The sequence below is a fragment of the Acartia tonsa genome, chromosome 13 (genome assembly GCF_053477335.1).
Source record: "Acartia tonsa isolate MP-2025a chromosome 13, ASM5347733v1, whole genome shotgun sequence".
NCBI classification, from domain to species: Eukaryota; Metazoa; Arthropoda; class Copepoda; order Calanoida; family Acartiidae; genus Acartia; species Acartia tonsa.
The window spans coordinates 14,081,721-14,095,411 of record NC_137272.1 but is presented as its reverse complement, the minus strand read 5'-3'; the positions used below and the strand labels follow the sequence as shown (position 1 = coordinate 14,095,411).

Below are 13,691 nucleotides of genomic sequence, written 5' to 3'. Positions count from 1 at the left end.
AAAATATTTTAACATGATTAAGAACATTAATAAGTAATGAAGCTCAAAAGTTATTAAACGACATGGAAAAAATGATCTATAGAGTATGTCATAAAAACTTATAATAAAATACAAAACCTTTGAAGGTAGCCCCCCCCCCCAAAAAAAAAAAAATATAAATATTTACAAACCTTCCCTGGGCCTATAAGAAACTTCATTATTAAAAAAGATCATATCGGTTTAGCGGTTAGCGAGATCCTTTGCTACACGCACAAAGATAGACAGACATTCTGTTACTTTTGTTAAAGTATAAAAAGAAAGCAAATAAAAATACCTCTTTACTTAAGAGAGAGAGAAATAATAATTACTATCCACTGTATTAGTACCGGTTCTCTTCCATACTGAACAATCACGTTTAAAAGACATTTTTCCAAGTATATTGAAATAAAAATCATAAATTAAATACCAGCTTTGTTAGACCGGGCAGCCCCTCGGGGCTAAAAAAATAGTTTTAATCTTAAAATTTTTTATGAAATATCCGTGGAAAGCTGACTATAATACGATACTCGTAGGGAAAGCTGTAACCAACAGTAGAGTAGTAATACCAACAATAGTAATATAGACAGGTAGTTTTATTCTAAAGAGCTTTCCTTTTCCGTATACCAGTATAAATAAACAAAAATTCTTCAGTTAGTTAATTTATTAGTATTTGTTATTATTATCAGAGAGGGAGGGGGGATTTGACTGTAAATTGTACTGGTACCCAAAGTTTTATAATTACGTTATCGTATTTGTTGGTGCAGAAACTTTGGGTACTTCTATTTAATAAAGATTGGTTGGTTAAAAACTAGCAGTGTCCAAACTTTTATACCAATCATTTTAATCTATAGAAGGGGTAATTTTGTTTATCATTATTGGGGATATATATATGAATTAATCATTGATTTCCTATTTTGTATATTAGTATAATTATAAACAAAAATTCTTTAGTTAGTTATTTTTTTTAGTATTTATCTTATATTAACAGATAATATCTTATTCGTTGGCTAAGAAACTTCATCGAAGTTGAAACCATGTTATCTTATTCGTTGGCACATAAACTTTGGGAACTTTTATTGAATTGTGATTGGTTGATTTTTAAACTAACAGTCATCAATATGACATACAGAACGGGAAATTTTGTTTCTCGTATTCATTCGAATCCGGTGGATAAGAATCGGTTCTCATCCATACGAAAAAACTATGTCTAGCATCGTATTATATCCAGCTTTCTACGACTATAAAAATGTACATTTTAAAAAAAACAGTTTTTTTAGCCTGTGCCTTCGGCACCTCCGGCCATTGTACATTCTATATCCGCGGAAAGGTGTTTATAATACGATGCGAGAAATAACTACTATTTGTATAAATTAATTTATCATTCATTGTCTTATCCCTTAAGATCCCTAAATATTTTAGATAATTAAAAATGGTGAAATCATCCCTACCCTATCAGTGCTTTTTACAAGTAAGAGTTTTTAAGAGCGAAGCTATTATATGATTAGGTTTTATATACGTCAATAATAAAGATCTTTATAATACTTTTGAAGATTTGGAGTTCTTCTTTCATCATAAGGGGTGGTTTTCCTCAAAATGACTTGTTGAACATAGACCCCTTTATTTTGGGATAAATTAAAAATAAGGTGGAGGTAGTTTTTTTGTTTGTTTGTTTATGACTTTTGGTTAGGTTAGGTTAGGGTTAGGTATACGAAATGATTAGGCATAGGAAATAAATACGGGGTGGAGGTTCAGTGCTGGATGGCGCCGTAATTTTACTTCAGTTCAGCTATTATCGTAGCATATATAATTTGAACATAATATCCGTGAGTTATTATCCTTATATGAAGGTGAGATGATGTCTGTCTGTAGCTTAAGATATTAACCGCTAAACCGATATGGTTCTCCTTTACAGTTAACCTTTCTATAGGTTTAGGAAAGGTTTATAATTATTCTAGGAGATGTAAATCAAACATCCCAAGAGTAATCACATATACCTTTTTTCCCCTTGAATACCCTCAGAGGTTTTTAAGGGCGAAGCCACTGATACAAGATATAAATCTAAAATATATTTTATTTCAGTTTGGTTCCTACTACTTTCTAATGTACATTACAGGTAAACTTTTAACGTTTTTAAACAGCCACTGACCACTTACTAAGATAAGTGATTTTAAAGAGCAGAGGTGAATTCTTTAAAAAATCTTTTGTCCCACTAAAATCAGTTTGCCTCACTAAGATTTTAGTGAGGCAAAATTATCCCCTTTAAATTTTTTAGCGAGCCTTACTGATTTTAGTGGGGCAAACTGATTTTAGTGAGGCTTTTTTTTAAGAATTCACCTCAGATGTTTGGGCTTTATAAACCAATATTGATTTTTTTACGTTTTGATATTTATATAATACATGAATGACCATTTAAGTAAATTATAATAGTTGCCCATTGTTATGGTTTATACCCACACAAAAATTCAGTCGTCTATCTTAGATAGCATCTAAGAAGTGTACGTTTTCTTACAGTCAGATTTAAGGAAGGACATTTAGAATAATAGATTAGCTTCGCTACTAAAAAACATATTACAATCAAATAAATTATATTATAAAAAATCACGAAACCTATGTTAGTTATCTTAGAAGGGGCAATAAAGAGTAACCATCCGACATATGGACATACCCTAATCATAGAGTAGCTGCGCTACTAATTATTGTATTATTTTTAAGGAGAGATAATCTTGCTGACGTACAAAAGCACCATCCTACCCTACCCAGATAGGAACATGGCAGCTGAGGTAAGAATTATTTCTTCCTAAAATCATAATTTTTAAAAATCATATTAGATTTTACAATGGATGTATTATTCTTGGATGTTACACCAGATTTCCATGTTATCTAATAAGGTAAAACTCGCAGTACTTTTACCTTTACCTTATCCCCTCCCCTGCTGCTGGACGATCGAACTGACCAATACATGAGTTTCAAGTTAGCAACCTAAATTAAAAACAATTTTAATAATTTCCCGTACCCCAACCCCTATCAAACAAACGCTTTGACAATGGATTGGATATAGGATATACGTGGATATATATTGACAAGGGAAAATTTGTCGTCAAATTAGCTTGCTAATATAGACCATATTTATTAGGGTGGGTTCATATCGGAATTAGACAAAGCGGGGATATGCAACAGATAAAATTAACCTTAAAAACATTTCTGACCGAAAAAGAATTTTAAAAAATTGAGTTTTAGAACACGACCACTTAAAAATATAATTCATTACTTATTAGTGTGCAAAGACGACATTCAAAAATTTTTTTGAATCAGAACTATGGCTTCATGGTGCTCCCTGGAAAGGCCTTGAGGAGCTGAATCAGGAACTTTTGTCTGTTTTAAAATATCTCGTTCCTAGCCTTAGAAATCACTAAAAAAAAATTTTTTAAGGTTTATTGAGAATTGTCGAATTTGTAGAGTTTTTTTTAGATTTTCTCAGGCTAGGAACGAGATTTTTTGAAACGGACAAAAGTTCCTGACTCAGCTCCTCAAGGCATTTCCAGGGAGCACCATGAAGCCATAGTTCTGATTCTATAAATTTTTTACTCCCATTTACAAATAGCTATACAATTGAATGTCTGGTCGTCAGCGGTTTTAAGACTTAGGATAAATTTTAAATCACCCAGAGGTGTATTATATCTATATAAATTGAGTGCAGATCCCCGCTTTGGCCTCAGAAAAAAAATGTCCAAAATTGACCCACCCTAATATTTATTGGTCAATTCGTTCTTCCAGTAGGAGGGGAGGAAAGTACCCTATATAACCAAACCAAATCTCTTATTTTCAGTTCATTTGAAGAAAAAAAACATTGGAAGTGGATGGGGGTAAGGAATTCAACAAGTAATTTCTTGTGATTTCTTGTGACAATTTTCTTCCTTGTTTAGAGTTTGATGTTGATAAGTTTTTGTCTTGTGGAGTGTATCCGCCTTTATTCTGCTCATAAGGGAAACCTCACTGAAAATTCAGGTATAATCAGGGATATTAAGGGATAAAACAATGGATGATAAATTAATGTAATATTGATGACAAACAATATTACCCCTTCTTATACGTTAAAAATTTGGACACTACTTGTTTGGGATCAACCAATAACTATTCAATAAAAAGTAACAAAAAAAATTAAGCCAACACGGTTGTTATAAAACTATGGGTACCAGTATTATTCTTTCTATTATATTATCTCTATATCTCTGTGCTAGCGGCTACGCCCCTAGAGGTCTCTAGAGGCACTTGAGGGAGGGGGGGGGGAGTTGAATTTGATAACCATTATTTTATTTCAGATTTTAAAAAAAATATTTATATTTATATTTAGGTTCTGTAATAATATCTCTTGTAATGTGTATACCCTCAACCCTGGCAGCCTTGTTCTTCCTTCTGTGGCAAACTTATATTCTAAGGTAACTATTATAACCATGCAGACAACTAACCCTTTGATTGCATGTTCTTTAACCAAATGTATATTGCAATAAGTAGAACCTGTTTATAAACGAGACATTTCTGCCACATCCTCAAGGATAGCTGATATCGTTAACTTGCTAGAACTGTCCTTATTTTGGCAGGCGGCCGAAAGGAGATCTTAAGCTGCCAGCAACGTAGTGGCGACAGACAAGCACCATAGCTATCCGACGGAGGTAATGAAACAGCGTTTACAAATTCTATTTTATTGATAGAATGAAAACATTGGACCTAAAACAAAAGCATAAAATTAGCATTATTGAATACATATTAAATACTGATTAAAATTCTTTATAAAGGATTGCTTTCAAGTAATTTGATAAGAGGTTTCGTGATATCCTCATTTCTTTGGTTTTGATAATTAGATTATTTTACTTCAAATAAAGGCAAAAACATTATATAATTTGGTTCTTATGTTTGTCATGCTTGAAATAAACATACCTGGTCTCTTATTTGTGCAAGCAGGACAGCTTTACAGGTGATTTTTAACACAATGGGACGATTCTTTCACAGAAGAAATACATACATCGCACCACGTTCATTCTCCAACATAAACAAAGGAATTGGCTCTGAGAGAGCACACGCTTGCAAACAATGCCGCACATAGGATTCTTTTCAAAGGTCAGAAAAGGTCGTCGTCAAAACCTTCATATAAGGAAATTAACAAGGAGATGGATTTTCCCATGAGTGCATGACAAAAAGACACAAAAGCAGGGTCACTGCTGATACAGTCCTATAAATATCAAACTTGGCATGATGATTCCTGTAAACATAGCCACTCTATTATCGTTACCAAAAAGTCAGTACTATTTGGAATATAGATTCCTAGGATAATTAGGTAAACTATTATAAGCAAAGCATCTTTAGAATTAAGTTTTAAAACTTATGTATGTCTTCATTAGGCATCCAAGAGGGTTAACACTTATTTACCCTTCACCCCTTTGGATGTTGTCATCCTTGTTTTGCTGCGCTACTTATGGACATGTTAACAATAACATCCTTGTTATTTTTTAGGATAGAGATAGTTCTGGGATCTGTGTTTCTATTTCTGGAAGGAGTGCAGATACTCTTGGCTTTCCTTTGCCTGTTAGCATTCTCAAAGTCTGCCTATTAAACACAAGAATCTTAAAGGATAAGATAGTGGGTGATAAATTGATATACTATACATCCCAAATGATTCTAAGTGGTTTGGTGGAGGGGGTGTGTTTTAGGGGGGAGGGAACATTAAACTGTAAATTATACTGGTTCTGTAATCATGTTATCGGAGTGGGGACAAAACCGCGACAAACAAAACCGCGACAGGGACAAAACCGCGACATAACAAAACCGCGACAGGGACAAAACCGCGACAGTGACAAAACCTCGACATTTACAAAACCGCGACAGGTAAAAATAACAGAAATATAACTATGTAGGATTTTTTGTAGAAATACATGGCCGCGGGCGCTCGGCCCCCTTGCCCATAACCTAACCTAACCTAACTATTGTAAAAAAATATTAAAAAATTGAAAAAAATCTACCAACCCCTTTTGTAAAATCCACGAAATTCTAAACTATAAATAAGTTAATTTACATTAAACATTTGAACATATAGGTTAGGTTAGGTTATAGGGAAGGGGGCCGAGCGCCCGCGGCTAGGCAGGCCAGGGGGCCGAGCTCTGCGGCCATGACCTTCTAGCATTAAGATTTTTTTATTATAGATTTTTTTGCAATGTCGCGGTTTTGTCACTGTCGCGGTTTTGTCCCTGTCGCGGTTTTGTTATGTCGCGGTTTTGTCCCTGTCGCGGTTTTGTCCCCACTCCATGTTATCTTATTCGTTGGCTCAAAAACTTTGGGTACTTTTATTAAATTTTGATAATTTGGTTCCAAACAAGTATTTTCAAAACTATTCAACCCAAAATTTGGATCTACTGCAGTTCACGGTAAAATATTGCTGGTAACGAATATTGCTAAAAATTTATGAATTTTAAAGGCTGCTAGCTGCCAAACGGCTGAACGTACAGATCATACCCGCACACCATTTTAAGCGGCATAAGGAGGCCTACAAATAATCTGGAATAGCCAAGATCCAATGATGCACAGGGAAAGCTTCACTGAAGAAAAACCGCGTAAAATAGGTCTTTTTCGCGCATTTCTCTGCACTGCAAGATAAATATGCATTACTGATTTATGGCTAATCCAGATTATTTGTAGGCCTTTTTATGCCGCTTAAAACTATGTGCGGGCATGATCTGTACGTTCAGCCGTTTGGCAGCGAGCAGCCTTTAAAATTCATAATTTTTTAGCAATATTCGTTACCAGCAATATTTTACCGTGAACTGCAGTAGATCCCAAAATTTGAATCTACAATGAATAAACTTTTTGTTTATCATCATTGGCAATGTTCATCTTTTTATTGTCCATTGTCTTATCCTTTAAGATTGCATGTTCTTTTTTACCAATCTTTACTAACTCTATTGTAATTTAACAAAGTGTAGTTTTAAATGTTTTATAATTTTGTTATTAGCAATAAATTTATACATTATTTTAAATGAATGCACAGCAACTCTAAAACTAAGGTTTTTTCTCCAAATATTTGTCCTTAAAAATTTTAAAATATCAAATATATGTTATAAAATTTATTTGAAATTAACAAGAATGACAACATCAAGAAGTAGAAAAGCAACAAAATATATCACAGATAGACAAACGGACATTGTCAGTTGTAGAGCAGATATTTAGTGGTCATATAAAATGAGGAGAGAAAAATGATAAATCATACAAATGATAACAGTCGGAGTAAAACACTAGAGGGGTTAAATAACTGTATCACCCCATCGCAACTTTTAATTGGGTTATTGAAAATTCGTGCCGGTTATATTAACACAGCTAAGTAGCACAAAACAATTTGGTAGCAGACGAAAAAGATCATTGAAAAAGGGAGAGAGGTCGTTATCCATATACTATAGATCTGTTGAAAAAACGAACTTAGTCATTTTTGGAGCAGATGTTCAGTGATCATATAAAGAGATGGATAAAATATATATTAAAACAAGAAACCATTGTTCTATACCTATATGAGCGACTACTTTTTCTGATTTTTACCTTATGAATTATTTTTGACAGATTTTTTATAAAACAGCTTGCTTTATTGCATCAAGATCCATGACAGATCTATATAGGAAATAAACGTCTATAAATGAGCTCGAGTCTTCCAATAGTAGAGTGATTAATACTCATAGTGGTCCAATAATCTATAATAAACTCTCATTGACCAGAATGATAAGACCCATTATTTTACTCTATAAAGAATAAATTCTTTTTTTATTTCATGTTGCTATTTGAATTAAACTAAAGTATTAAATTTCTATTCATAAAATAGAAAATTTAAATTTATAAAATAGTAAATCAGAGAAAACTTAGTTTTAAAATAATTTGATACTAGTGACGCGTCCATAATTTGTTCAGATATTAAACTAAAATTTAACATTTAACTAAACATTTTAATCCTTTCAGGACGATAATTTTTCAGGAAGAAAAAGATTATTATTCAGAGATAGGCAAATGGAAGAAAAAGATTAATATTTACTCTAGCCAATAGTGGGATAATTGTAGAACGCCGCCTCTAGTATATCAACATGCAATTGAATTTGTTTTCCCATTGGTGTTTTGTTTTGATCTAAAACTTACTGCATAGAGATTTTTGTACAAAATAAATAAAATGTTTTAAAACAGTATTTTTATTGCATTAACACATGGTTAAAATACAATATAAAAAAAATATATTTATTTTCCTCTACAGTGATTACATACTCCATAGATTTTTTCACAGCAGTAAATTTTGCCTGTAATTGCACCGTACCGATCGCAGCCACAATCTAAAAAGAATTGCTATTATCATGAATAAATAAAGACTTGTTCAAAAGGTGTTAAGGAGGGTGTGTTAGACCTCATGTTTTAAAAATATAGTCTTTACAAAATATTTCAGTTATAGCATTATATATTTAACTTTATAATATTCTCTTTTTCCTTTTAATGACTAAAATAAATTTCATTCAGGTGGCAGAACAATCGACAATAAGTTAATCCTCTCTGCATTGTTAATTTGTACTTTTTTTATGTTGGAATTGCTTTCTGGTTTTGAATCAATTTATCTTTGTTAAATGCTCTTCTCTGTGATACTTACCTATGGGGCCGCCGGTGGGCCAGGGGTTATTAGACCTGGTCGTTGTTGTCGTGGTTGTTGGATAACAATATTGTCCACATATTCCTTCTCTATTTCCACAGCAGGAAAGTATAGTTGGTGGCGGTGGAGCTGGTCTATAACCATTTCCATTTGTTGACGGGGCCGGGGTAGGATTATTATTTCCAGAGCATCCACAATCTAAAAAGGAATTGCTATAAAGACATGTTAAATTATCCCATCTTAACACTTAGCTATATTTGATAAAAAATTTATTCAGACTTTTATTGTAAAAATTGGGGGGAAGTGAAGGACACCTACTTTTAAATAAGGGTATTTTTTGACACTCTTATACCAATAAATTCACACTTAAGTCTAAAAATATGAATAGTAGGTAACACACACAGTTTATTTAGGCTTTAAAAAATATTTCTTAAGCATATTATTATTTTAATCTCTTAAGTGTTTTTAACCCTCAAACCATTAAGTGACCACTTCTCCCCCCCCCCCCCAGCCCCTCACAAACAATATTTTCACTTTAAAAACTTAAAAATAGACATATTTTTCTTCATTTAAAAAAAAGTAGAAGTTTACTTCAATCTTTATAAAGATAGACTTGTGTACATATGAATACCAGGGACAAGGGAATGCTATTCTGGCAAACAATGCTATAGAGCTGATTTCATAGATTTCCAGTTAAAACTAGATGATGAGATTAAGCAACTTTTGGCAGAATTTGATAAGAAACTCAAGTATTACTTTATCAGTTTTTGTTTACTTTACTAAGAGCCATGCAAAAATGATTGTTAGAGATTAGTTTCCTGTTCAATTTTTAATTGGACAGGCAAAATTAAAGATTTTACATACCTTAAATATTTTATCTAAATCATAGACTGCTTGTAAATTATATGTTAAATAGTGAATAAAATTGATTGAAAATCCCAAAAAGTGGATAGCTGTAATACTTTGAAAAATATTTAAGATTGTTTAAATATTTATCTCAGCTAAAAATTAAAAATAAAAAAAGTTTTTATGACATCTAGCAATGAAATTCTAAACTACATAACTGTGCTTTTCCAAATCATACATTTAATAATATTTGTTGTGGTTTAATTTGGTATTTCTTGACAACATCTTGCCTCTAATTGCAAAACAAGTTGGAGGGAAGTGTCAAAATAGGGAATGTAAATAAGGAGCTTCCCTGAAATCATAAAAGGATTTATCATGTCCTGCAATACTTGAACATAAAAACTAGTAGAATTAACTAATAGAATTTAGTATTTTATGTTTATTTATTTTTTAAAAGCGAAGCTTTTCTATAATTAGGGTCGGTCCATACATCTTTCCGTTACATTTAGCTGTTTCAGTTAATTTAAAAAGGTTAGAATTGTCCTATCAATTTTAAACTTTACATGCTAATTCCTTTAGGTACCACTTAGAAAGCGCAGCAACTCTATAATCGTTACCAGAAAGTTTATACGTCCATTTAAAACAGGCTTATTTTTTACTTTTTTTACAACAAATTTTTGTATGTTAAAATTATCCTAGTCATCAGATTTTTTTAATACTGATTCCTATTACAACAAGGTATAGTGTTATAGGCGAAGCATCTCAATAATCAAGTCCTAAGAACGTCATTATGTCCTTAAACAGTAACATGAATTTAATCGGTTTTGCAACAAATTTACTTACAATTTTGTAGACATATGCATTAATATTCAGTTTATTCAGTTCTGACACTCTACTAGAGTTAGTGTTTGTTTGTCCTTCAATTTCAGAGCTTCGCTTATGGATGTTGTCATCCTTGTTTTAATAAGTAATGAACAATAAATTTTATTTTTAAGATGTATTTTAATTATTGAATCAATATGAAACTTTTGTCTTAACTTGCTTTAAGGGGTTAATAAAAGTGTTTGAAAATGCATCAAAGTAAATATTTAATAAAATATTTTGTTTTTTGTCTTTAATCAGTTACAAATATTATGGAAAAGAAAAAAAATTAAAGATTTTAATTTTAGGAAGTAAGTAAAAATGTTTTTTAATCTCCCTACTTTTGAATTGTTTAGTAAGAATTCTGTTGTTTGTTTTGAATAATTGTCTGCTAATTTCTTTTTTAATATTGAGGTTTAGTGATGAGATTTAGCGAATTTATACTCTTATGTACTTTACTATAAACCCTTTTTGATAATAGTTGAATCATCCATAACATTCAAAACTTTTAAAGGTTTCGTGATTATGTTGTATGATTTTAATAGAATTAGCACACAGAGTTTTTTATTGGGAAATCTTTCTATTCAAGAACCTTTTCCTTTTCTAAAAAGATTTAAGACTTTCTCCTATTTAGGTGGCATAACAATGGAGAGAAAGTCAATCCCCCTCGCACTTTCATTTTTATTTTTTTTTGTTTGTTTGGGTTTAAATTCATTCAACTGCAAATTCTTACCAACTTTGAAGGCACTTGTCTCAAGAAGCAAGTTTACCAACAGGAACAGCATAAAAATCTAACAGAATATGGATAGTATTAAACTTTTTTATAACTTTTGGATAAGCGACGTGCACTGCAGGGGTGTGTGAAACAATTAGAGGGTTAAATAAGGGGAAAACTGGCCTTTCAATTCTAAAGAGGGCGTTGACACTCCCCAACTAACGCATTACAATATTTTGGATTAAGGATCCGCGTTAAAAGTTATTCTTCAATCAGAAATTTAATTTTATAAGTAAAAGTGGATTCTTCTTTCCAACAAATTAACTAATCTGGATGCGAATTTTTTTTGCAAAAAAAATTTTAAAAATACCTTCTTTATCCCCTTCAAGCTCCCCCCGAAAAAAATAGCTATGTTGTTTACTAAAAAAGTGTTTTTTTTATCAAAAATTTAATGTAATACTGTGGCTTTTTCCTGCTACAGACAAACTATCTAATTGTTAGGGAAATTGTTAAGAAAAAATATAAATGCCTTCTTTTTTTACGAAAAATAAAGATAAAGATAATCTTTCAAAAATGAAGTTACTTACAAAAATTTTGAGCTGCATGATGCAATATCTCTTTAAGACCAGTACCAATGGTAGAAAGAAATTTATTCAACAAGCAGCTCCAATTTATAGCCTCTTTCCCTTTTCAATTCTGTCCGTATGTTTTCCGAAAATTGTTACCCTTTTTCCCTTCCTAGCTTTCCAAAACCTCTGCCGCAACACACCCTGCTGGAGTGAGAAACAGTAAAATTTAATTTAACCATATTTAAAGACTTTTTGATCAAGGTAAGAATAGAAATATAGAAACATTTATAATTACATAAATAGTAATCTGATTTAAACAGAAATGTAGACATATGCACAGACATAATTTTTTCCAATTTCAATTTTTGGTATTTTTTCCAAAATATTAACAAGCATGCTAATATTTTATCAAGTGAAGCAAACCATGGCAACATCTCAACAAGCAGAGAGTATGCCAAAATACAGTATTAGCGTGCTCTGCTTTACTTGATCCAAAATTCTATACACAGTGTAAATCACACAAAATATTTATTAATTTTTAGCTGTTACTCATAGAGAAAAAAATAAAAGTGAGGAATCGAAGCAACTCGAAGACGAAAATAGGCAGTGGGCCCAGGGGCCTAATTTGCGCTGTTGCCGCGCTAAATTTTATTGCTATTCCACCACTTTTAAAATGGGAGGATTACAAAATTAATATGTAAAGTTTTAATAATTAGAATATAATATCTAAATTAAAAATAAAAATGAAATTTTGTTATTAAATATAAAAAATACTAAAATAACAACATTTAAAAAATAATTTTTTTTTACTTTTTACTTTTAGATATTGTTGTTTTAATGTTTTAATTAAAAATTACAAAGAATTTTTTTTATTTTAAAAATTTGTGCATGAAAGATGAATCCTTTCATTTCTAAAAAGGGGGAAATTTTTTTCATAATAAACATTCAGCTGATTCTGACCGCCCACGGCTGTTTGCTAAAAATCGCTTTTCTTTTTATTCACATTATTATTTATGATTGACATACAAAAAGCCCTGGGCGGCTTTTGATTTTTGTCTGCTAAATTTTCTTTAAAAATTTAGGGATGGGGAAGTAGTATTTTACCATAAAAAGGGGGTTAGTATTCATCCTCTTATCCTTTTTCTTTATGCTGTTACTGGTAAGATATTAAGAGTGGCTAAATATTTTTTAGCTGAAGAAAAACTGTCAATAGTAGGTACTTATATTTATTATTAGGACAGAAATTTATTTCTGACATAAAACATTATACAATAAGTTTAAAATGGAAGGGACTGAGCAGCAACAATTTTTTATCTAAACATCATCTCATTCATATTATCTCAAAGATAGGGCAAAACAGGCTCTCATTTCCTCATTTAAAAACCCGCTTTATTCACCAATTTTTACAAAAGCCAAGATTAATAGAAATATCTTGATCATTCAAATGTGTAGGACTAGGTAATCTTTTTAGTTAAGCATGCATCCAATTCTTTTTAATTTTGAATTAATTGAGTGCGACAAAAAAAAGGATCTACTGCAGTTCATGGTAAAATTTTGCTGGTAACAAATGCTTCCTGTTTCCTGGCAATGTTAGAAGATTCCTGGATCTAGCATAACAAGAAATGTTTCTGGAGCCACCAATGTTTAACTTTCCTGGTTGCCAGCAATTTATGCATATTCCTGGCCACTGCCATGTTTGAAATATTCCTGTTAAAAAGCAATATTTCCCTTTTTAATTCCAATTTCACTTTTAATACACTTACCCCACAATTAGAGGTTGATAAGAATCACACAACTCAAAAGTGGCTATTTTGAAATGTTTGTCTGATAGGGTGGGGAGTGGGAGGGTAGTGGTATTTCTCTGTTTTAATTGAGGAAGTTAGGAAGTGCTATAAATATTGCTACGCTCTGCTACAATTCACAGTGTATCAAAAACCTTAAACTGATCAATTGTAAATAATGAATTAGAGAGGGGGGGGTACTGAGACAAACATCATAAAAATTCCTTATTTCTGATTTTTAT

At 31.6% G+C, this 13,691-nt stretch overlaps 1 protein-coding gene and 1 long non-coding RNA gene across 2 annotated transcripts; one reads left to right on the top strand and one right to left on the bottom strand.

The window, feature by feature from the left end:
• Positions 1–1,427: 1,427 nt before the first annotated feature.
• LOC145304664 (transmembrane protein 216-like) lies at positions 1,428–5,747 on the top strand. Its single transcript, XM_080146600.1, has 6 exons — positions 1,428–1,486; positions 2,098–2,131; positions 2,731–2,798; positions 3,942–4,023; positions 4,370–4,454; positions 5,527–5,747. Exons 1-6 carry the CDS (start codon positions 1,448–1,450, stop codon positions 5,624–5,626), a joined length of 408 nt encoding a protein of 135 aa, XP_080002726.1. The 5' UTR covers positions 1,428–1,447; the 3' UTR covers positions 5,627–5,747.
• A 2,215-nt stretch (positions 5,748–7,962) lies between these two features.
• LOC145335162 (uncharacterized) lies at positions 7,963–11,713 on the bottom strand. Its single transcript, XR_013885180.1, has 4 exons — positions 11,687–11,713; positions 11,118–11,175; positions 8,678–8,875; positions 7,963–7,967 (listed from the first exon to the last, which is right to left on the bottom strand). It is a non-coding gene; the product is annotated as an uncharacterized LOC145335162 (long non-coding RNA).
• Positions 11,714–13,691: the final 1,978 nt, after the last annotated feature.

Excerpts from the sequence above, each read along its gene's own strand:
- LOC145304664 (XM_080146600.1), top strand. The coding sequence starts at position 1,448 with ATGGTGAAATCATCCCTACCCTATCAGTGCTTTTTACAA. Across the intron at positions 2,799-3,941 it reads ATAGGAACATGGCAGCTGAG|AGTTTGATGTTGATAAGTTT; the intron begins GTAAGAATTATT and ends TTCCTTGTTTAG. Across the intron at positions 4,455-5,526 it reads TGGCAAACTTATATTCTAAG|GATAGAGATAGTTCTGGGAT; the intron begins GTAACTATTATA and ends GTTATTTTTTAG.